The 25403-nt window shown below is 42.9% G+C and overlaps 1 protein-coding gene across 5 annotated transcripts in view; it reads left to right on the top strand.

Annotated features, from left to right (window-relative positions):
• Positions 1-25403, top strand: part of SIPA1L2 (signal induced proliferation associated 1 like 2) — a 214022-nt gene that overhangs the window by 134648 nt on the left and 53971 nt on the right. For all 5 annotated transcript variants that reach the window (XM_057734789.1, XM_057734787.1, XM_057734784.1 and 2 more), the window contains 5 exons: positions 529-703; positions 4382-4485; positions 12793-12950; positions 17245-17821; positions 21512-21786. In XM_057734789.1, coding sequence (XP_057590772.1) covers positions 529-703; positions 4382-4485; positions 12793-12950; positions 17245-17821; positions 21512-21786 — 1289 coding nt within the window. The remainder of the gene's footprint in view (positions 1-528; positions 704-4381; positions 4486-12792; positions 12951-17244; positions 17822-21511; positions 21787-25403) is intronic.

Genomic DNA, 25403 nt, shown 5'->3' with positions numbered 1-25403 from the left:
GGGCAAGGCCATTCATTATATTTCTTAGGGTGCCTGACATTCTTCCAGCTGTTATTTTTGCATTTCTGGGTTTGTTATGTATTTGAAGTATTGCATACAACGACGGCTGCTTATTCTTCTGCTTTTTAGCTTCTGGGAATTGTCTTAGCATGCTTTCCTGAGAACAGAATTCTCACTTCTTATTTTAATTTTATTGGAAGTTAGCTTGTCTGATACTTTTTGTTTTCATTTTATTTATTTATTAAGTTTTTTTTTGGATTTCTACAGAAGATGTTATTGTTTCCCCTTCTGTAGTATGAATGCAATCTATATGAATTAAGGGGAACAAACGTTTTGGGTTTCCTTTTTTTTTTTTTCAAGAGAACTTTTATTGAGATACAATTGACATACGATAAACTGCGTATATTTCTTTTTATTTTTTTAATTTGATTTTTTATATTGGCATTTAGTTGATTTATAGTGTTGGTTAGTTTCAGGCATCCTTGTCTGATACCTTTGCCGAGTAATTCCCTTTCTCCCCCATTTCAGCTGAGCTTTCAGCACAAGATCGGGATCCTGTATTGCAAAGCCGGCCAGAGCACCGAGGAGGAAATGTACAACAACGAGACGGCAGGACCGGCTTTTGAAGAATTCCTCGATCTGCTGGGCCAGAGGGTGCGGCTGAAAGGGTTTAGTAAATACCGGGCCCAGCTGGACAATAAAAGTAAGCTTCAGAGTTGCATACGTGCGCACACGTAATGTTCCACAGGTAGGCACACGGCAGACATCTAAGCGAGCAATCCGGCCCCCCCGCAGGGGCCCAGCCAGCTTATTTGAGATGGAGTTGAGATTTCCTCAGGTGAGCAGAGGAAGCACATTTCTCAAGAGCTCTGTGTCTCACGTAAGCTCAAAAGGTCAATTCTTGTTCCTTTGTAACAATAGCAGAGTCCCCGGTGTTCCGTGATGAATCTTGTAATACGTTCTTCTTTCTTTTGGCCTCACCTCTGTTACACCTGCGCCACTGCAGTGAGCACCAGCCCTGCATTCACTTCTGAAGGTCTGAACATCAGCACATCCGCTCAGGCCGTGCTCATTTCTGTTTTCATGCTGTTACCCGGAGAGCTGAAGCAGTGATTAAGGAGCTGGTGCCTCCTGTTTCCCAAGAACGTTAGTCAGGTCCCCTTGAGTGGGGCACCTATGGGTGATGTGCGGATCTGTCTTGTCTCTTCATTTAGGGAATCATGGTCCTCGTAAATTCTAAATATTTCACCTTTGTATTTGTGCTGTTATTTAGTTGCTCTCAACACACCTAAAAATACCAGGCCGAGTGATTTCATGTATCGGGGGAAATTCTGCTTATTGTCCAGCAATGAGTCACTTGCTTTTTTAAGGAAGGATGAGCAGATAGATTCTGAACTTGGAGGATCTGAGAGGGCACCTAGCAGTGGGAACTTTTCCCTGGGGGAGGGTCAGTGTGTGGCCGAGGCGGGGTCTGAATGGAGGCCATTTGAACCCCTGTGGCCCCCTGCCCTGCATCTGCTCACCTTGGGACCGTCAGTGACACTTGCCTAGATGGGGAGGCACCACTCTTAGTGTGCCAGGCTGGTCATCAGTCCCAGAGTTTTGGTTTGTTTTTGAAAGTTACACTTAGAGGATAGATCACAAGACCTGGAGACGGTGTTAGCTCGAAGGCAGGCCAGGGTTGTCCTCCACACACACTCCTGGAGTTTGACTATTCTGTTGAATGTGTATTGTTCATGCCTCAAAAACATAAAGGTTAGAAAATAATTTGTGACACCCATTGTGAATATCCTCATATTTTAAGACAGATCAGTGAGACCTTTTCTGATTTTTTTCCTTTTTTTTCCCTGCAAACTCCCCTTACCCAGAGATCACCACACACCCCTAGAGGTGCTGCCTTCGTGGAGAACCACTGCTGACATGGACTCATTGCTATGCATGTCTGCCATCCCTCCGCTGTAGGGTAGACTGGGGAAGCATTTTAAGAGCTTCTGATCTGTACATTCTATAAAACTACAACATAGCGCAAATATTTTCCTGTGTATAGAATTGACATGACATCAGCTTTGAGTTTTTATGACCTAGGAGATGTTTTTAATACATTTCAGATGTAGTGCTAAGCACCTTAGCTCAAGGAAATAATAACATCAGAACAAGATTTTGACCTGTTGATTCTAATCATCAGCAAGTCTTTTATTTTTATGAGCAAGACCTTCTATGAGATGCAAAGAAATCATAGCATGCCTTTTAGAGAGGTTTCTAAGAATTATGTTTCATGGAATGGTCAAATAAGAATTATGTCTTTCACGCCATGGGCAGAAGAATATCTTCCTTCTTAAATACAGGAAAAGGTGCTCTGCCAAGCAGTAGAGTACAGACTCCTGGCCGTGGCCAGCCTTTCTTTGGTTGGGTGCAGAGAGTGATAAAACCGGAGACTGCCATGGTGGTCCTGTGTCTCTTTTTGAACAGAAATATTTGCAGCAAACCCTACCTAGGTTGTGAGTTTACCTGTTCCATTACCACACTGATATTTGAGATAAAAACTTTAAAAATACTTAATTTTAGAAATTCATCCTTTATAACCTCTTGGGATAGACAAATGATGACCACATTTTTGCAAGTGTTTCTCCGCCTTCCCCCCCCAAACTGCATTTTTCTTTTTTCATTACGATTTCCTGAATCTGAAGCCTGTTGACGAGACTATGAAACATCTGCCAGCATTTCTCTTATGAATTTTAAGCATCGTAGTGACAGTGTCATGATGGGAGTCGTTGAACCTGCGGGGGTGATTCATCCTCTGACTTTCAGTGTTATTTCTTCGTGGAAGGAGTGGTCCTCATTCCCTCACGACTGTCTTGCTCACTCTGAACGCCACGTTCACCCTCAAGGTCCTGAGACAAGACACTTAAAATGGAAGAGTACTCTCTAACAAGTCCCATGAAGAATAACAAATGTGCATTTAATGAATAGTTAAAAGAGAAAATTTCTTTATTTGGAGATTGGATAATATACAGCTTATTAGATGAATATCCTCTCTGACCATCTGCAAGTTGATTTATCAATATCCGTGGATGAACATCCTACTTACTCCCCTTACTCATGAAGTTGCCTTCTGTGAGTCCCTTTTCAGTGTGAAACTATATACACTGTTTTTTTCTAGCGAACTTTAAGGATTATTTCTAGTCGGATATAAATATTAGAAATAAAAATATACTGCAGGATTCAGAAAGAAAATAATAAAGGCCCATGAAAGTTAGATATTTTAATGTTTTTAAAGTAACATTTAAAATTTCAGATTAAAAACAGTGAGCACAAGGTGACTACTTAGAGTTTCCCCAACAAACACAGTGGAATAAACTTTGCTTTCAATAATATTGAACAGTATTGTTTCTTGCTGTTTAAAAGATGGAAAATATATATCTAAATCAAGGATTGAGAAAGGCAGTCCTGAATTTTGTTTACCTCTTAATTTCTATTTATCTTCTTGCCTTTATCCATATGCAGAGTGATTCAAACTTGCATCCTAAAATCAGTACTTAAACGTTTTATAGTCGCTGTGTTGGTTGGGGTGTCTGAAACTCTCAGTGAGGTAATCTATTGATAATACAGACGGGTTTTGAATTTGCACAGAATCATTCTGCTTTTCAAAAGATGAATAGCTGTATGATTAACAGGGATTCAGATGTCATAGTTTTTTTAGCACATATCAGTGCATAATATACAGGAAGAGATCACATTCATTCTCCCTGGTCTTAATCATATGACTGCACCATTGCATTGCCTGTCGAAAAGAGATGAAAATGAGTTCCATCATTCAGGGAAGAAAACCTTAACATCTTTTGTCCCCATTTCTGTATGAAGTCAATCCTGCTTCATTTTTTTTCTGGGTTCTGGAGGCTCAAGTGCCCAAGAGTAACTAGGAATTAACGGTAAACACACACACACACGCGCACACACACACACGATGGGGCAAGAATGACTTCTGGCTAGCTCAGCCCTGTCTCATAATTGCACCCCGGCCTGCACCAGGTCACACCTTCTCCTCCTCCTCTGCTCACCTGTACTCCTCCTGGCAGAAGCATCTCACCCATGTGGGTCATCTAAGTCAGCACTACAAAGGCACGAATGTAGAGGAAAAGAGGGGAGACCATGCATCCGGTAGATAGCACATGGGTGAGAGCAGATGAGGAGAAAACTGCAGGCGTGGGCTGGAAAGTGGTAGAAACAGTGCCTGGTGAGAGAGCGGGGCCACTCCCAAGACACTGGTCCTTTATAGTTGTTCTTTTCAGTTGAATTGCCTTTTGTAATAATGACCTTCTAAGTGTTGAATTGCTAATCTGCAGTGGCCTAACTTGTTCTTGTACTTAATCTTGGTTTTCAGCTGATTCTACAGGAACGCACTCCCTGTACACGACGTACAAAGACTACGAGCTCATGTTCCACGTGTGCACCATGCTCCCCCACACGCCCAACAACAGGCAGCAGGTACGCCCCCCCCCCCCGCCACATAGCAGATGCCAGCTCCAAGGGCAGCCCCTCGATGGTATCAGTGTATTTAGAATTGGCAGAGAATTGTTAGGGTTTTTTTTTCCTTGAATGGCATTAATAATCCTTGACTCTTTTATTATTTGGAAGCAGTTTCTTGTTGCACAAGTTTTATGCACTTTTTTCTTACACAGCTTAGAAACTCTTCCACACTCACCTGGATTTTGCTTACCAGGCACAATCGTGAAGGGAAACCAGTGTCAACTGTGTTAATTACAAAAAGGTCAACTTATGTCACCTGAACTGCGGTGTCTGCATGTGGGTAGCTAACTTATTTCTGGAAAATATTGTAAGAAAGAATCTGGTAACTCATTCATGGCGTTCTTGAATTTTAGGGGTTTGATTGTATGGAGGTTAAATCCGGAGCTAAAACAAAGTTTGCTTTCATGCTTAGAAAACTTCGTTTTCCTGTTATCACTTAACTGTACTCCTTCGCTCTAAATTAAAGCACCGAGGACTACGTAGTAGTTGTTCAATAAGCATTTGTCAAATGAGTGAAACTTAATTGTTGCAGAGAGCTTTGTCTTTCTTTTTTACTTTGTTTCTGAAAGCTCGTGATATTCGATGAAGGTGGTTAAGGGATGTGTTTTTCCAGTGAGGCCACTTTCCCTGTCCCCAGGTGGCAAGAACCACCTTAGATCCCACAGCCAGGAAGAGAAAGAAGCCCTTGACCCCCAGTCCAGCTCATCACATTCGGGGCTGCAGCTCCTCTTTTTATTCTTCTTCTCGTGGTAATTGCTAGATGGGTTTTTTCTACCGAATACTTAACCTCAATCCCTTGTCCTGCCTGTACAGGGTTTTCTAGTAATCAGATTTCTGCCCGCTGCCTTCAGAGGATCTATCTTTTGATTGCGTCTGTGTTTTTTATGAGATAGATTTACCATCTCTAGGTCACATGTATGAGTTTACACGTTTTAAGCGAAAGGATTTCCAGCTCTTAAAACATTTATTTGGAATAGCGCCATACAGACTCACTCGATATTAAGAAGCTCAGTTTAGACATTTGCAAATCATCCAGTAATTAAACCCTGGGTGAGTTGTTGCTGAGAAACCTGCTAGGGCTTACTCGGGCCCAGAGGCTCTGTCAGTACGTTAGTGGAAATAGAACCAGTGCCTTTGGACCCCAGTCGTGGTGCATTCAAACCACAAGGCCCTACCAGCTCCCCAGTTACCTGAGTCACTGGACTCCAAACTGAAGAGGCCCCATTGTTTCTCGAAGGGCAACCTCTGGAATTTCTAAGTCTACTTGACTTTGCTGTTACCAGCACTCAAAACTGGCTTCCCCTGTCCCCTTTTTATTGAACAGTAATTAAAAGTGTGGTTTTATGAGGTCTTTGTTCCAGACTTTATTTCACTGAAACTCTCCCTGAAAAGTCCTACACACAAAAACATGGATGAAGGGTTGGGGTATGGGAAGTGGGGTGCATGGGTGCTTTCAACTTCCCAAATGGGAGATTAAAAAAAAAAAAATCCCTGTACACTGAGACTGTACATTACAAACTCTGTAGCCTAAAGACTCGTTTGGTTCTGTTTTTGTTTTTCATTTTTAACCTGAATGAGAATCTATGGCATTGAATAAGTTATACTGATGGATTAGAGATGGAAAACTGTAAAAAACCTGTTTGTTTTGCTTTTTTAATTGCTCTTCCTATGTGGGGAATATATAGGATCTTATATGTGATTCATTGGGAAATCTATATACTCAACATAGGATGTGGGCACATAATCACGATATTAAAGGGATGAGTGTAGGGTGGGGGATGAGAGTCATTGGACTTGTATCCTGAACTTATCACAGTCACTCATCTGCCTTATGGCCCTGGGAAAGATTCTTAGTCTCTCAAGAAACTTGATAATTCTATAAGGAGGAGGTGGTCTAGGTGGCCAACAGTGAGTGCTTGGAGCCCTATACTGAGAAGGAACGATTCTACACCAAGGCTCAGATGGAAAGAATGCTGTGTTTTCGAGATACCCTCCAAGGGTCTGGAAGTGGGGAGGGGTGTCGCACGGGAGCTTATTTGGACAAGCTGATGCACACCACCTCCCTATTTGTGTTAGAATTCTGTGATTCCAGGGCCGTCTTTGGGGCTGCCTCATTCTAGGTTGGAGAAAAGCTTCAGCAGAAAAACGGGGTTGTTAAGAGCAAGAATTCTAGAACCACCTTTCCCTATGAATATGAATCCCAGCTACTAGCTTTGTGACCTTGGGCACAATTTCCTATGCTTTACTTTCCTTTATCACTGAAGGCAGAGACTTTTACCTCTTTTCTTCACTGAATGTCATATGCACACAGAACCATGCCCAGAACATGGAGAGCCATCAGTTAACATTTGTTGAATGAATTAATGAACCATTCTTAGGTGGTGGGTAGAATTCGATGAGTTAATGTGTATAAAGAACTTAAAATCATGCCTGGCATGGAGTGTGCTCAGTTAAGTTTTAGGTGTTATTATAATTTATAACTTATGAGATACAGAGGACAAGTATTTTAGATGACTTAATTTGCATCTTATCTTCCTGTTCCCAATCGTAAAGATCCGTTATAAAAAGCTAAGGCCTGAATAGTTAAGACAGTAAGGGACTAATTTATCAGTAACTTCAGAAAATTATTTTTACTTTGACATTTAATATTTTGCTAATCGTGAGTTGTCCTCAGAATATTCTGGTCGTAGATCAATGATGGCTCTGTGTGGTCCTGGAACATGGACTTTCTAAATTTGTTGCAGGTTGTGCTACTTTGCCATCTCTCTCACCCACCCCGCCCATGCCCACAGATTACATTAAAACCAAGGGCCTAAGTGTCTGAAATGACCATCTGGGTTTCATGACTGCTGTTTGAGGCCAAACGTAGCATAGGTAATTGGTCTGCACATGAATTGTGCCTCTGACTTTGGCCTCATTAGCACCACGGTATTTGTGACTATTTAATTGGTCCAGACGTGTCGACATCAGATATAATTTCTTGTGTTTGTTCTTATAATAAATCAAGCTGAAAGCTGATTCCGAGATATATGATAAGCCTTTAGAGGGTTCACGACAGTTGCAAAAGAGTTCAATCTTTGGAATGTCTGACTCTTACAAAGAAAACCTAGCCAGCCCCCCAGGGGATGATAAGAAAGCCCGTTCTTGGAGTGTTTTCCCTCTTTGGTCAAGTCCCCCAGGTCTCTCTCTGGGTCTGTTTGGCAGTTAGTCCACTTTTCCCAGGGCTCTCTCCCGTGGGTGCTTTCCTCCTGCTTGTCCTACAGACAAATCATAGCTAAGCTATCATGGGATGTTATCAGTGGAAAGAACACTGCAAATCAGCTGCAGACTTCACTTTGGCAGAGAAACCTTTTCTTCAAACTAAGGCTGTAAAACAGATAAAGGTAGCATGGTTCCTGGCACAGAGTAAACTTTTCTTTTTGAATGCATATGTAATGTTAGAACGGCTCTGCCTGAAGGGGTATCTGAGCTCCATGGAGGTCCCTAAGGAAAAAGGCCAAACCCCTGGGTTTCTGAGATTCCAACTGAAGAATCCTGGTCTTAACCTAGAGATGGGCTTGACATCTATAGAGGTAATAGGGACAGAGCTTGTTGGGCTAGGCTGGAACCCCTTCTCCATATAATTTAGACAGATGGTCAGTCCCTGCCTTAAAAGGTTTGTGTGCATACTTCTGGAAGTCCCTAATTGGTACTGCTGAGGAACTAAAATATTAGAGGGCTCTACCTCCTTACATGCTGTACAAGCAGGTCCTGACTGCTCTTGGGTTCACCTATAAATAGTAACCTGGAATATTTTGGAAGCATAAAATGCTTATTCAGCTTTTCATAATTAGCTTTATTCCCAGGCCAGAAAGAGGAATGTGTACTTATACAGATAATAAGAATTACTGCTTTGAAAAAGGGCTGGTATTGCCCAGTTTTGGAAGAGAAATACTTGTATCTTCATAATCCTTTTTTATCTTCACTTTGTTATTAAATCATTAAAAATCCGCATTCTTGGTTTATTTCTGTTTCTCCATTTCCAAAATATTCAGCCTTGTTTAATTGGTTTGTACATTAAATCTTGCCATTGGTGAAAATATTTTATGTAATATTTTTATATTGGTTATATAAAATGGTAAATCAGCAGTGTATCCTTGAAATAGTGATTACATTTGATATCTTCTTGCTGATCTGAGATCAGAGTGGTTAATTAGTGGTCACTTTTTCGTGGGAGTGAAGAGGTAGGGCTTTCCTTCCCTAAATATAGTAGATCTTTTGTATTTACCTGGTAATGTTTGTAGATTTTCCCTCTCTTCCCTGTTTCTCAGACTGCTCTTCTGTGTTCACTTTTTCCATGTGTTTATACAGGAAACTCTGTAAATGTCTCTCACAAATGAAAGCAAAATTCTAACCACTGGTACACAGGCTTTTGAGTATAGAGTATATGAGGGGAGTGTGTTGTGTACGTACATGTGTGTTTGTGTGTTCTGTGTGCGTGCGTGCAAAATGAGCATGGTCCCTGAAGGAGAAGAAGCTAGCCCTCTGTGTAAAAGGGCTTTCTAAGCAAGGGGTTGTCAAGCACAAGGTGCCCACTGCAGAGACACGTGGGCGTGTTGCAGGGACAGGGTGGCTGTCCAGAAGGGAAGGGGGGGGACAGGGTCAGACTGTGGGGAGGGATCGGGCCAGACCGGTCTTTGTCGGCCCTGCTTCTACTGCTGGGACTGTCAGATGATACCCCAAGGACTGAGATCCAGAATTTATGATTGCTTTTTTTTTTTTAATGGGGGTACATTTAATTTTTTTGCTCACTTCTGAACTCTGTCTCTTTAAATGTCAGAACTTGTAAGATAGTCCTTAAACGATGCAGTTTTCACTTTGAAATCATGCTAATTTTCACACGTTTGCTTCTTAAGACACGAAGCTCTCTCTGGAGAGCCGCCTTCTCCAGTTTCAAGTCAAGCTTTCTCATCACTGACTCTTAGACACTTCTGACCCACATCCCAACTGCTTTCTCTTTCTTACTGTCCAGCCTCTTTCCCCCTCTCCTCCAGAATTAGATGTAACATGCTTTTTTTTTTTTTTTTTTTTCTATCTTGCTAGGTTTTAAAACAAAGAATTTAACAAATGAACCTATTTGCATAGAGGCCAGTAGGTCTACCCAAGTGCACCTTTATGCCAGTTTTGATGTATATGTGGCTGCCTGGAGGTTGCTTGTTTTCACCTGCTTTTGGTTGTTGCATCAAGTTAAAACCGGACCTGCGAAACCCTGAAGTGTGTTTAAGGAATTGAAAAGAAACCCACAGGCTGCTATTTCTGTAGCATCTGTATGCTTTTTGTCATGGAATTGGGTGAAGAGTCACATTTTCACTTTCCTTGTCGTACCAAGAGCTTATTCCTGTCTCACAGCTTGAATCGAGCCTTGAGAATTTAGCAGAATTGACTATGTAAATATAATACAATATTTATTAATTCACTCTCGCAGCTGAAGACTCTGAAGAAGTGTTAGGAGCGTCTCGAGTCTGGAAAGGCCTAGAAGACGTCATTCCTTAATTCCCAAAATAGCACTGGGGGCATCTTGGTGCCCAGGGACTTGCCTTCCTGTCTTGCTGGTGTATGGCTGCCAAACCCTTTCCTCTTCCATTTCCGGAGTCGACTTCTACAGAATTTCATTGACCAGTTAGAACAAGACATGACTAACTACTAAAGAACACCCTTCCCTTTATATAAGAAGCCCAAGAATTACTTAGATTTTTGGGTTTTTTTTTTTTTTTTTGGCCTCACCACATGGCTTGCAGGATCTTGCATCTCCTTGTTCCCCACCCCCACATTTTCTACACCCCCACTTTATGACCATGGTAGAATTAACTAGAACTTTTAAAATATTTCTAGCCAATTTTACAGACCAAAGGAATATGCTTAGAAATGGGAAAAGGCAGGTTGGCATGTCCTCAAGGTAACTAGCCTTGAAGTTTCCCTTAACTTGTGCTGTAAACATTCCTGCGGTGAAGTGTAAAATTGGACCTATGGTCTTCCTTCTGGAAGAGAAGAAATGAATAGGAATAGCTGTCCATGTTTCACTGACTAACAAGGCCAGGCTGCCCTCTGAGGTTCACCAGGAGGGCAGCCAGCAGATGCCCTAGTCACTGGGGAAGGAGGGACCCAGAATTCCATACACGGCCTTGGCCACTAAGAGCCCCAATCTTCTCATCAGTCTGAGGAGTCTTGTGTTTCAAGGATATCGAGGGAAGTACAGTGTAAGCCACTGTGTTCGTCCTCAGCAAATACATTGAACACATCGTTAGGTGTTTTAGGTGTGGGGTTTTTTTTTTTAAGTTTTCATTTGCTCGTGAATTTTCTTGTTACAGTACATGTGAATCATGTATTTCAGTTATTGGGGAAATGGGGGTAGAATATCTTAGCCTCCTACAGTTTTCAGCTTGTCATGGTGCTTGTTTTATTTTTTTATTTTTATTTTTTGGCCTCACCACGTGGCTTGCAGGATCTTAGTTCCCCGACCAAGGATCAAACCCGGGCCCCCTGCAGTGGAAGCATGGAGTCCTAACCACTGGACCGCCAGGGAAGTCCCATGATGCTTGTTTTAGAGATGTGTCCCTGCATCGTTTTCTTGCCTTTTCATGATATGTTTATTGTGGTTAACATCAGTGTCCAATATAGGATGGGCAAATAGTAACACAGTGAGTATATGACCAGTTTGCTACTGATGTTTTTACGTGCATCTGAAGTGGTACCTCATACTTAAATACCTAGCAGACATTTTGAAAATGACAGATGGCTCATGAATGGATATTAATATAGCCTTCAAAACTTCACTCAGGCAGTAAAACGATTTTGGTGTGTCTGTAACTTTAACTATGGGGATTTAAAGAGAAGTTTTCCAGCACATGAATCAGCCTTTTGAACTCTGGAAGAATGGACATTTGGTTCCCACTTTTCCAGGCCTTTTATCATGCTAAATCGCACGTCCAGGGGCTGACAGTGAAATCCTTTTTGTATCTGGGTTTAAAAGGTTTTAGAAGTCGAACGCGGTGCTCTTTACAGTGAAGTATGTTCCATAGGGGCCAAATAAATTGAAGCGCAAGCGTGGTGCCTGTGTCGTTGGTCGTAAAGAGAGATTTACTACCTGAGATTACCCCCTTCCTGCAGTGACATCACCAGCTCATGTAAGGATTACTGTGTCTGTGAGAAGTGAGGATCACAGACTCTGTGAGCACAGGTCCTAAGGGCTTGAGGTGCGTAAGCTTATGGAGTGTGTGGCTTTCTCGGCGTGTATTCAGAGGTGTTCACAGTTCCATTGCACAGTGTTCTGTGGCTGTGGTGGTGTATTTGTGTCGTTTGTTTATTCACTTGGCCAGTGTGCGTAGGGTGTCTGCTGTGCCCCGGGCAGGCCATGAGAAACTGGGACACCGAAAGTCAATCAGACACATCCCCTGCCCTCCTGATGATTATGACCTGGTCCAGGAGAAGTCAACCAAGACTAAGAATAGGACACGACAACTAATGTGGTCACAGCAGCCTGGGGTACAGGCGCAGGGCCTGCGCAGTCCTGCCAAGGACATTCTTTCCTGTGCGGTGGTAGCTCAGCAGAGACCCTAGCGGTCTAGGAGGGACTTGGGGTGAAGGGGGCATTCTTGGCAGAAGGAACATTGCAAGTAAAGGTGTTCAGGTGTTACTGCTCTGGGGTTCCTTCTCTCCTGATGCATTTGTAACTTATTGGGTTTTCCAGCTGTCCATCTGGTGGAATTCTGTGTTCCCGAAATACATTGAAAAGGCTATATTTCAGTGAGTTAGCTTGAATAGATCAGTCACCAAAATGACAGTCTTCTGTATTTTTGTTGCAGGAACACACGTGTCATTTAAGCCTTCTGACACACTAGTGTAGGACTTTCAGCCCCTGTACCTTCCCTTGGGCGTGCTGCCGTCTCCTCCTTTTAAGTTGAAGAGCTTAACCTACAAAATTCCTTAAAGTGATTTTAGCTCTTATATGCTGTTATTTCAAGGGTTAAAACTGACAAAGGTGAAAAGGAGAGAGAACGCCAGTTGCATTTTAGAGCAAAAGAGGGACTTCAATATTGAGGCTTTTTTCTGCATAGGTCTTTGGACGCAGCCACATCAAGGAACCCTAGCCTCCAAAGAATGACTCTGCTTTTCTAAAAAACTCCTTGAGGTTGAAAGCTGAGTGAACTGTATACATTTACGTACCTTGTTTTTACAGAAACTCTTGTCTGTAACTCTGTGTGTGTGTGTTCACTTTCCTGACCGCAGCTCCTGAGGAAAAGGCATATAGGAAATGACATCGTGACCATTGTCTTCCAAGAGCCCGGAGCACTTCCTTTTACTCCAAAAAGCATCCGGTCCCACTTTCAACACGTCTTTGTCATCGTCAAAGTGCATAATCCTTGTACCGAAAATGTGTGTTACAGGTGAGTCAGCCGCCCCTGGTGTGTCGTGCTCCCGGGGTTGTTCCAACAGGACCTCTTTCCCCAAAATGCCTTTGTTTTCCAGTTATTATTTCTAAGCCCATAATTATCTTTTTTTTTTTTTCTTCTAATTATATTTCCCACGGTCTTCACTCAGGTACTTTCTGTAAGAAATAATTGCCTTCTTCCCATTTGGAAACAGTGACATTCCTAGCAGTTCACAACTGTAGGTTTCACCTTTCCGCAACGTTAAAGACTTCCTCCAGCTGCTGCCAGAACCATCGCTTGGTTGATAGCAGCCTCAGAGGTGGACCATCCGGCCGTTGCAGGACCTCCCTGAGAGCAATACATTGCGGTGCGAAAACCTTGCTTCTCACCCAAGATCTTGGAAACACGCACGCGGCGGGGCTTTCGAGATGCTCGCCTTGGTGATTTCAAAAGGCCATCCAGGTGCCGCGGAATCCCGAGACTGTCTGGCGAGGCCTGGCTTTCCTCTGCCCGTGCTCTTCCTCAGGCAACAGCTGTCACCGAAGGCTCCTGCCTGTGGGGTGTTGGTGAAAGAGCGGGTGTCTGAGCTGAGTGAGAATCCGGCTCGCCTGCCCCCTCATGGCTCTTTGTCATGAGTGAGCTTATTTTTAGGAGTCTTCAGTTTCCTCCTCTGAAAATTGAGGATAATAGTACCAACTTCAGTATGTAGTTATGAAGAATGAATGGCAGGAATTGTGCAAAACCCCTGTTAGAGTTCCTGCTGCTCACGTTAAAGCAGCGGTTGCCAGTTGAGCTGCCTCCCGGGCCTGGGGATGTGTGTGAGGGGGCGGAGGGGCCTGGGGGCTGCAGCCTTGCCCTCCTAGGGGCAAGGAGACTGGCCCAGGTGTTCAGTGTCCCCAGTTTGCATCCCCACGCCATGCCTACCCCATCTGCATGGTTGCCCCCAGTGGTGATTCTTGTACACACCTCGGCTCATGACCCCTGGCCTGAATGCTCAGGATGACTTTTTATCAAAAAAAAGTGATATTGGAAAAAAGGACGTCTAGTCTATATAAACGATATGCTTAAAACGGATAACACTGGTGCAAACATGCTCAGTTGGCTTATTCTTCTGGGATCTCCCCTGATGAATGGTAATTATGAAGAATAATCTTAAGTGAACCTTCCTAATGGATTGGAAGCGTAAGCCTAGGGCTTTATGGTATTTGGTGTTATTTTATCAGCTGCTAATTTTAGGTCAAATCAAGTATTTTTAATTACTTTCTATTTTTAGTTTATGCTTCTATCGTGAGGTGGTTGATTAGCACAAAAAAATCTTAAAGATACATAATATCTTTTTATTTTTATTTCTTTGGGGTTTTCTGGGTTTAATTAAACTACTGAGGAGGGATGCTTTGGATATAGATCTTACCTATCAACAAAGTGGCTTGCGTTGTTTTCTGTGGTAGAAAAGAGTGTGTACAAATGGTTCCAAGATGCGTCATTGTCTTTTAAGATACCACGCTGTTATCACTAAATTATTGTTTACTAATTAAATTCAGATGTAAAGCAGTGGCGTGCCTCAAGGTTTTGAAAGTGCCTCATAAACTGTCCTGTTGATCACACTTACAACGTCATGACTGTCCCTCAAAGAATCAATCGTAATCTTCTGGAAAACGGTAGTCAGATCAGTTCCGTGACATTTTACGAGACGTGTTTACTCTGTCACAGGGAATAAGGTTACAGTGCCCAAGTTTTCCAGAAACACCTCATAGGTATGTTTCCTATGAATTCCTTGAAACATACCAGTTGCAAAATACATTCATTAAAATAATTTCCAGGGAAATGATACAATATAGTCCAGGTCTGCTGTTTTCTAGGTTGCTCCATCTTAATCACGAGTGCCTCTTATAGAAAGCTGAGTGGGTCACACACAGCCCTGTGACCCCTGTGCATCATTCATCCTGTAAGCTTTGTGCAGGTGCTGCGTGGCAGTGAGTTCTGGCAGATGAGGACCAGCAGTCCCCCGTAGTGCATAGGCGCGGTCCACGTGGACCACAGGGGTGAGGTGCCCTCCTCTGATGAAAGTGTGCTGCTAGCCAGGGCATGCGTCCAGAATGTGAAAGAGCAGGCTCCTGTTCTTCCAGAGAAGTCTGACGCATCCTCCTTGGATACAGCAGGGCTCTCAAGAAGTGATGCTGGGTCCACTTGAACCCAGAAAGAAATAGTGGGGCAACATCCACAAAGCTCCAATGTTATACAGTCTTATTATAAAATTGTTAAAAAGCAAACTTAACTGATTGCCTGTTTCTTTATGCAAGATTCCTTTATTTTAATGGTTGTAGCCATTGCCGAGCTAACTTTGAGGGATTTATGTGTTTGTATGCTTTCCAAGATAAATCTTTGCAAAACGCATCCTTTAATAACTGAATGACTAAACTTCATGCTGTATAGGTTTAGTAGTTGTCAATTAAAAGGGAAGATCTTTTTCCTTCACATCCTCTACCCCTACTCCCACTCCCAAGCTTGGGAGCATGGGGCTGGGACATGCACTGAGTATTGCACTTTTATTTAGGTAGGGAGGCATGTTGCATGAGCCAGGAGGCCTAAAAGTGGAGCTTATTCCAGCTGGTACAATACCACCTCCCCTTTCAGCTCCCAGAAGAGATATCCAGACACAGACTTTATGATTATTGTATTTTTTTCAATGCCAGTGATGCTCAGCCCTCAGCATAACTTCAGTTTTCATGAAATAAACAGTGGCTATATAAAATTCTACCTTTCTGAAACTGAAAAAAAATAAAAAAATAAAAAAGAAGAGAGATCTACACAAAACGACTTCCATTTTAGAAAACTTACTATGTAGCACCTCCCTTTTTATAAAAATTAGATGATAATGTTAAATTGATGATGAAAATGATGGTTATTTGTGACAGTAGTAGTGATAGTAACAGTTGGGTTAATAATAGCTTAGCATGTGTTCTTTTGTTTAATCCTCACAGTGGGCTTTTGAGGATGGTACTATTTTTATGCCCATTTTACAGATGAGGAAACTGAGAGATTAAGTAACTCAGAGTCCTTCAGAAAGTGGTGGAGGTGGTCTCCTAGTAAGATCACCAGATCCCAGACTCTGCTCTTTGTCACCTTGCTTTCCTAAAACTCTTTAACTGGCGTATGAAGGAAGACTCATCTTTGTGCTGTTGCCACAGTGGAGGGGTCTTATGTCTAAATCATCAAGTGCTATCAAGTTATCTGGGTAAGATAGGAACTTCGAAAGCATAGTCTTGTTTCCACCCATTGGGAATTATCCCAACCTGGCAAAAGAATATTCCTTCTTAACTCTGCTTGGAAGAATTAAGGATTATCTAAGCTTTTGTAACCAGGGGTTTCTAACTGGTCCCCGTCCTCAGACTGTCACAGTGATCATGGACTAATAATGGCAGTAATGGCAATGATAGTAATAGCCGTGCTGAATTCTGCTCCTTTTGTTGGTACCACTTGGATCTGAGATGCCTAGGATGGTTGTTTATCAAGCAGCACTGGGCCATACACAGTAGAGGGGTGTCCAGTCAGATATTCGGATTAATACTTTGGGACAAAAGAATTGCCCTTTCCACTAACGTCTCTCTCCGCCCACTCTGGAGCGCCACAGGGAGAGCCATCTTAGAGCACATTTAGATACAAAAAGTTCAGCCCGGTGCTTTGGCTTAAGTGCATCCAAGCTGTAATCAGAGAGTAGCTTGAGATCCACAGAGCTAAGTGCAATAAGTACTTCTGTACGATGTTAAATGAGGTTTGACCTCCTCGGCGTTCCATGGGTAAAATACTTCCGGGAATCTGTGCTCTTCACTGGAAGAGAAAACCACGTTTAGGAGCGGTGACCATGTGCGTTTATTACGGCCAGTGTTGGGGGGGCAGGGCCCAGTGTGCTGAGAGGCCGCTTGAGCTGGTTCATCACTTCAGCGGAGAAGCAGCAGGTGTGGCTACACTACTACACTCCAGGCCAGACAGGAAGTTTTGGGACAGCTCTCCACGATATAACATGTGAGGACAGGTTAATTCCTCCTCAGTCTAGCATGTTCATCCTAAGGATGGTAGAGACGGAAAGACGGGTCAAGTATGGTGTCACCCTTTAAGCCATTTGAACCTCCACAATGTTTCTAAGACCTTCTTAGAGGACAGGAGTCAAGTCCCGCACCTCCCTCTCTGGTTCAGTGCCTTTTAGGCTACAGAGTAGAGGCTTCAAGTGAAAGTGTGGTCACAGGTCACATTTCTGCAAGTAACTATTAAGGCATCACAGTTCATCTTGTTTCTCCTTTTCCTCCCTCAGCGTTGGAGTTTCTAGATCAAAAGATGTGCCACCGTTTGGTCCACCAATTCCCAAAGGGGTAACTTTCCCAAAGTCAGCAGTGTTTCGGGACTTCCTTTTAGCGAAAGTAATCAATGCGGAAAACGCAGCCCACAAATCGGAGAAGTTTCGAGCGATGGCCACTCGAACGAGGCAGGAGTACTTGAAGGACCTGGCGGAGAACTTTGTCACGACCGTGACCGTGGACACCTCCGCGAAATTCAGCTTCATTACCCTGGGTGCCAAGAAGAAGGAGAAAGTAAAGCCCAGGAAGGATGCACACCTGTTCAGCGTTGGCGCCATCATGTGGCATGTGGTGGCGCGGGACTTCGGCCAGTCCGCAGACATCGAGTGTCTCCTTGGGATTTCCAACGAGTTCATAATGTTGATCGAGAAGGATTCCAAGAACGTCGTCTTTAACTGTTCCTGCAGGGATGTCATTGGGTGGACATCTGGGTTGATGAGTATCAAAGTGTTTTATGAACGAGGGGAATGCATCCTTCTGTCCTCAGTGGACAGCTGTGCCGAAGACGTCAGGGAAGTTGTCCAGCGACTGGGAGTAAGTACGAGGTTTTGTTTTTCCACCATCCTTAGGTCTTCCATCCCAGATTCGTAATAGCTTCCGCTGTGGAAGTTCCACCCCAATTACGTCATCTAGGGAGTGATTTATTGTTTCTTATGGGTAGAGTTTGATTTTATCTTTTAAAATTTTTATTTTATGTTAGAGTAGAGTTGATTAACAACGTTGTGTGATAGAGTTTGATTTTAAATGCTGTGTCCTTTTGAGCAGTTGCTGAATCCGTGAATGGTGGAAAAACACCCATTACAAACACCCATGGACTGGAAAGGAAAAGTGAAGCCAACTTTCCAAAGGGAACATTGAGATATTTTTTATAGTGTTTGAAGGAAGGCCGGGAGAATTGACTTGATATTATGTCTGTTTGTGGAGACTGGCACGACAGTACCTTTCCAGGGGGCAGTTAATAGGCACAGAATCGCAGGTATTTTTGTTTAGTCTGCCGGATTAAATATGTTATTAATCCTGCAGCCAGTTTCTTACAGAGGTTTTCTGGAATTACCCATTAAATTAGAAAGACTTAAAGTCATAAAAGAGATTATTTTCAGTACAAAACCCCTAAGTAATGTCCATGGTATTTACCAGTTGTATTTCTATTTTGTGTTTTAACAGAGGAAGGTAAAGATTTCAGTTTGAGTATATACAGTAGAATTGTAAGACTAGATCAAATATAAGAACAAAATGTGCATTGACAAAAGAATTTTTCATGTGTAAATCTTCCCCCAAGGGGAGGTATATTTCATTAATTAGAAACGATTTAGTCAATTATGGATCATGAGAAAAGGAGAAATTATACGCATTTCCTGCCCCCTTTCCTCCCACCAAATACAAATCTTTTGTTATTCCAGACCACGTAGAAGAGACAATGCAATGAAGTCAGTGTCTGCTGGCCATGGAGAAGTAATGTCATTATTTGCAGACACTCTTTACAGGAAAGGGCCTCAGTGTGTTCAACAGTATTGAGGGCGTATGTGCACAAATCAAGGTGTGATTTGGCAATGATTAAGTGTGTGATCGTATCTGGAGGATTTATGTATCTGGAGGATTGAGTTATCTTGTGAGTGTCAGGATACATTGTGCTTTTAGTAATACTGCAAATACTTCTTTTTAGGAGACCCACTGAGTCATCGTAATCTTGTGCTCCGGAAAATACAACACAAACACACCCCACCCTTTACCAGCCACCAAAATGCACGTCTCGTGGGTTCTGACACATTCTCTGTTCCGTGGACCCCATTCTACCATTTTCCTAGAAAAGTGACACTATTGCTAATGTGACTAAGGCGCCTGATGTCTGGAATGTATTTGAGGAAGTATATTCTCTGTCTAGGATGACTTGCAACAGGAGATGGTGGAAACAAACCAACCCAGAGACTGTTGGGGGCTTAGAACATGAGGCTGGTGCAGGGCAGGAGCACCAGAAGTGGAAAGGAAGAGGAAGAGGCTTTCGTCGTGGAGAGATTGGAAAGGGGTGCTGTTGGGCAGGTGGTGAACTCTGTTTTCTAGTGGTGGGAAGTGAAATCAAAGGGGTCTGTTATGCAGGTGAAGACACAGGGGGAAATGAGAGCTCCCACCTAAAGGGACAAGCAAGGCCAGTCACTCTCAGAAGAGCTCAGAGCATTGGTTTAATGCTCTCCTGTTGCCATCTTGAAATTCTCAGTAATTTTTGACTAAGGGGCCTGCATGTCTATTTTGCACCAGACTCTGCAAATTATGTAGCCAGTCCCGGGTACGTGGATAGGAGGCCACCATGTGATAATTGAGGCCGTGTAATCATGTGAAGAACTCCAGATAAATGGAGAGCATGATCCTTTAGCCTTTGCAAAGGTTAAGAAGCAAGGAACATAAGGGAGAAGGAGCAGGGGAAGTGGCAGGTGGTTGGAAGAAATCAGAGGAAGACACAGAACACGTAGGACTCAGAAAAAGCTTGACCGTTCACTCTTCAATCTGATAGATGGATGCTAAATTTCAGCTGAAAATTGCATTCGTATTGGAAAGAAGGCCGGGCACATATCATACGAGGTCTTTCGGTTGGAGAGCTTAGTTGAAACAGTGCTGAAAAAGAAGTGAAGGAAAATTTACTCAGATCGTATATATTACAAAAGTACTTTTTCAACGATTTTAAATTAGTTCAGTTCGTAACTTTGGAAATTTCAGTCTTTCAAAATTTCACCACTAAGACCAGCAATCCCTTTCCCCAATTTTCCTAAGCCCCAAACTGTCATGTGCGCCTATGAGAAACTGATTGGCAGGGTGGGCACCATGGCAGTAACCATAGCAACCTCAGCCACACTAGTGATAACACTGAGCCAGCCCCGGTCCCACAGCTGTACTTACAGTCATAGGTCTTATTAAATAGGAATGTGTGTATTCAGAGCGTGTTTCATGGAAATGGAGCATTTATTAAAGCTGAAACTTCATACATTAGCTCTGTACTTTGGGGTATACGGGTATGATTCCCCTGGACTTTGAATAGCCCGCAAAGAAGTGATGCTGTGGTCATCAAATCATATTCTCAATGAGCCCATGTTTTTCTTTCAGTGCATGTGGGCTATTCTCAGCACTTTTGAGGGTGGTATTAACTAATTACTGGTACTTGAGTTCACCAGGTGGGGTACTGCCTGCAAGAGTGCCATTCTGTACTCTGCCCTTGTCTACAGACACCAAGGAGGCTAGTTGGCCAGCCCACGTTTGATCGGAATAGTCCTCACCACGCAAGCAAGCAAAGGCAGACAGTCCCCAGGGGAGGGATCCGAGGGGCTGGAACAGGATGTCCACAGGGCTGGTGCAGAGAGCACTTACGGTTCTCCTAACATTGTGACTTCCTGCTGCCGTCCATCCTGGGAGCAGATCGCTGAATATTAGCTTGGAAGGGCTTTGGGCCATTTTTTTTCCTCCATTGTTTATACAGGCCACACTTTGCATATCCATTCACCCATCCATAGACACTTGAGTTACTTCCACCTTTTGACTATTGTAAATAAGGCTACTAAGAACATGGGTGTGCAAATACCTCTTTGAGACCCTGCTTTCAATTTTGTTGGGTATATACCCAGAAGTAGAATTGCTGAGTCACATGGTAATTCTATTTTAATGTTTTTAGAAACTGCCATACTGCTTTCCATAGCTGCTGCACCATTGGGCGATTTTTGAAGTTGAATGAAATTGTCTAATAGGGAATTCTCTGGCTGTCCAGTGGTTAGGGCTTGGTGCTATCATTGCCAGGGGCCTGGGTTCAATCCCTGGTTGGGGAACTAGGATCCCACAAGCTGCGTGGTGCAGCCAGAAACAAAATTGTCTATTAGGTTTTATTGCTTGGTGGGTGAAAAGCTCCACATGCTTTTTCAGTTGCTTCAGTCCGTCTATAACAATGGAATTTATATGCTTAAGAGCCAAGTCAGGTGATGTAGAAAGGAGAGGGGGTTAGTTATCAGAGCACATCTTAAGCTCACAGGCTCTGCGTCAGTGGCTTCTAGGGAAACGCAGGACGCTTGTATCCGGTTTACCCTTGAAGAACGAAACCATCGTTTTACTTTTGTTATTTTCGTCGTGTCTGATGCCAGGGGTAATTACAGTGAAGTATGGATTGAACCATGTCCCCTGTCACTGGGACAGCGGGAGGTCAGGGCTGCCCCCCGCAGTGCCATTTCTCACGGTCCCCTTCTCCCTTAGATCGTAACCAGGGGCTGCGAGACTGTGGAAATGACCCTGAGGAGAAACGGGCTGGGCCAGCTGGGCTTCCATGTGAACTTCGAAGGAATTGTTGCGGACGTGGAACCTTTTGGTTTTGCATGGAAGGCCGGCCTTCGCCAGGGCAGCCGCCTTGTGGAAATCTGCAAGGTGGCCGTGGCCACGCTGACCCACGAGCAGATGATCGACCTTCTCCGGACCTCGGTGACTGTGAAGGTGGTCATCATCCAGCCCCACGACGACGGCTCACCTCGCAGGTAAGGGTCTCATCTGTGCTCACTCCTCCTTGGCCTCTGTGGCAGGTGCTGTCCTGCAAGGCCCTCAGAATATATGGTCACATGCACCTTCTGCCTAAGTTGTCTGGACATCAACCATTAGAACCACTTCAAAGAGCTTTAAAAAAAGTCATTAGTATATAGTACGTGATAAACTATCATTTTCTAAGCACTTTGTTGGGACGTTGAAGTCATTGGTTAACAGGATATTTAAGACATCAACACCTGTGTGTGTGGCGGAATATTGGGACATCAGATACCCTGTTTGGTGACACTCCATTCTGGTTGAGTGGGTCCAGGGCTTTCTCATAAGCTGTCATGGGAAAGATAGGAAAAGAAGTGGCTGGACTTGGAAAGCTCAGAAGTGGATGGTTGAACAGTAGGGGCAAGAATGGGATTAGAAGGAGATACCATTCCAATGTCAACAGAAAGTTCTCACACTCAACATCAAGGAGGTATTCAGCCGAAAGGAGAAAGAATGCCGGCTAAGAACAAGCCACCCACCTGGCTGTGGCCCCTGTTGTGCAGCAGTGTCTATAGTGGTATCTGGAGTGTATTTTCTCCGCCTCCATCTCAAGTAGAGTTCCAGGTGGCCACCCGAGAGCCCTGGCTTTGGAGGGATGAGGGGTGCTTGGAATCCAGACGTTAACTGTGTGACCTTGAGTGGGTCCCGTGCTCTCTCTAAGCCTCACTTAGTACCTGTAAGATGGAACTATAGTATTGCCTACCTCGTACTGTGTGATGAAGACTAAACAAGGTGATCGTGTGTATCACCTTCTGATATGATCAACACCTTACTCATTTTAATTGAGAGAAATAAACTAAAACTTCAGGGCATTCATTTGAGCTTTTTCATGCTGTAAAAAAACCCTCACTCAAAGACAGCAAGATGACTGGGCCCACTTTCTGATCTTATTTCTGTGGTAACTGAGGTCACTCTTTCTACTCCGTCCATCTCCTTTCTCCATCCTCCAAACCAGCACCGTCCAATCATACTTTCTCTGATAACGAGTTCCATGTCTGTAGCATCCAAACAGTGCCACTAGCCACATGGGTCGCACACAGTTGAAATGTGGCTGGTGTGACTGAGGAAATGGAGTCTTCATTTTCATGAATGAATGAATGAAGATTTAATTAGCCATCTGGCTCATGGCTGCCATATTAGATAGACCAGTGCTTAACTGTGGTCTTTTATTTTATTTTATTTTATTTTATTTTATTTTATTTATTTACTTATTTATTGGCTGCATTGGGTCTTCATTGCTGCACGTGGGCTTTCTCTAGTTGTGAGTGGGGGCTACTCTTCATTGCAGTGCACAGGCTTCTTACTGTGGTGGCTTCTCTTGTTGTGGATCGCGGGCTCTAGGCGCACGGGCTTCAGTAGTTGCAGCACATGGGCTCAGTAGTTGTGACTCGCGGGCTCTAGAGCACAGGCTCAGTAATTGTGGTGTACGGGCTTAGTTGCTCTGCAGCATGTTGGATCTTCCTGGATCGGGGATCAAACCCATGTCCTCTGCATTGGCAGGTGGATTCTTAACCACTGCGCCACCAGGGAAGTTCCACATGGTCGTTTTCAGAAAACAAATCAGTGGTATAGCACCTTCCTCTCTGGTTAACATGCTCAGTTTTACAGAAGTGTTTCTATTGGTTATCTTACCATTTGCGTCCTGCTTGACTTTCTGTGGTCTTGTTTCCTCTATCTGCGCAGTAAGTTTACAGAATAAAGGTTAACGAGCTGAAATTCTTCTTGAGAGTAGCAGCCGCATGTCACAGGAAATACCCACGATGTTTCTTGTTGCCTTGTGGGATTCTGTCCCATTAAATCCATTTGCTCCCCAAGAATCCCATGAATCATAGTGGTATGCGTACAAGGAAATCAGAGACAAAAATTATTTTCTTAAAAACAGGACTTGGAAATAACAGAAAGCAAATCCTTTAACCTTTGAAACTAAAATATTTTGTAAGTGAAAGTCTTTTAAAATAAAATTTTAAGCCATTTACTAGAAATTTTTCCATATGGTAAGATTTTTTTCTTCATTGGCTAGAGTTATAGATTTGTAAATTTTGTGGTAAGAATCAAGTCTTTTAATCTGTCTTAGAGGTTGATTACTTCTATAGAATTAGACAAAACTGTTACCATGTTCTCCCAAAATTAAAAAACAATTCTCTCCTATTTTTAGTTTTGGTCTGCTGTTGCTCAGTAAGACAATTTTTTAAGCTTTTAAGAGACCTAGTTAATAAACATGTTAAAGTTATCATTATATTTGGTATCTAAAACATATGATTTAGAAAAATAGAAATTTCCTAAGAAATACTGAATTGTTTTTCAGCTAAAGCAAATAAACAAACAAAAACTACCATTTAAAAGTTCCGCCTGTTATTTTTTTATCCAAGGACATGTTATCTGCTTTGGTCTGTACATAATTAATTCTTTCTTTGTTTTAAATGCAAATTCTCTTATTGAAGCCATTCAAGATATTTAGAGATGTTGCCTCTATCTCCTCAGAGTCTCCTTAATGTCATTCCCTGAAGATACAGATTTTTCTCCTTATTAATCTGAAATAACCCTCTTCTATGTTTTTAACCTCAGCCAGGATTAGAATTAGCTGTTCGCCTGGTAGTAACACTCCAGAATAGGTCTGCCTCTCACCCACATTTCCATAAGCCAGGAAGCTTTTAAGCCTAGCATGTATCATTTAAAATACTTTCAATTCAGCCTTCCAATTTTCTGTGAATTTGAGTCCGTAAATTTGCAAATCCACATTTTTGTTAGTTTCCGATTCGTGTTCTGCCTGCAACTCTCTGGGCGCCCTGATAAAAGTGCTCATTGCTGGCCAGCAGCCTCACATCACAGGAAGTTATCCGTGCAGTGACAGCCCTTTGCTTTAGACTGTGATGTTAAGTATGAAACGTCGTTTTACATTTCCTCCCCTCTCTAAGCAAGTTTAGCCTTCTGCATTATTAGATTTTTTAAAGAAACTGTAGAGGAGGGTGTAAAAGAGGAAATGAGCTGCACCTTGCTCATTTTGAAAATTAAAGTACAAACCTTTTTAAAATTTTTTTATTTTACATTGGAGTATAGTTGATTTATTGAATAACAGTGTTGTATTAGTTTCAGGTGTACAGCTAAGTGATTCAGTTATACGTATATCCACCCTTTTACAGGTTTTTCTCCCGTGTAGGCCATTACAGAGTATTGAGTAGAGTTCCCTTTGCTCTACAGTAGCTCCTTGTTGATAAAGTCCAAACCTTTTAAACAGAATATCACTTAGTACCATTACTCCTACAGCAAAATATACAAACAGCTCTCTCTAGGTGAAGCCACACATTTGATTTGTGGCATGGAAAATGACCTCAGCTTTCCACATATTCTCTCTGAAGACTTGTCAGGGAGGAGCCGAAAGAGAACACTCATTTAAATGGACGTGTGTGTATAATTTTTCCTTTTAAGTTGCCTTTAATATAACAGCCATAAGCACTACCAAAATAGCCGTCAGTGAATTGCAAGATATCTCAGTCTTTATCAACATTGTGAATAAAAGAATAGGGACTTCCCTGGTGGCGCAGGGGTTAAGAATCTCCTGCCAATGCAGGGGACA

Source organism: Hippopotamus amphibius, chromosome 5 (assembly GCF_030028045.1).
Source record: "Hippopotamus amphibius kiboko isolate mHipAmp2 chromosome 5, mHipAmp2.hap2, whole genome shotgun sequence".
Taxonomy (NCBI): domain Eukaryota; kingdom Metazoa; phylum Chordata; class Mammalia; order Artiodactyla; family Hippopotamidae; genus Hippopotamus; species Hippopotamus amphibius.
Note: the sequence above shows the minus strand (reverse complement) of the source record. Positions and strands in the feature narration are given on the sequence as shown.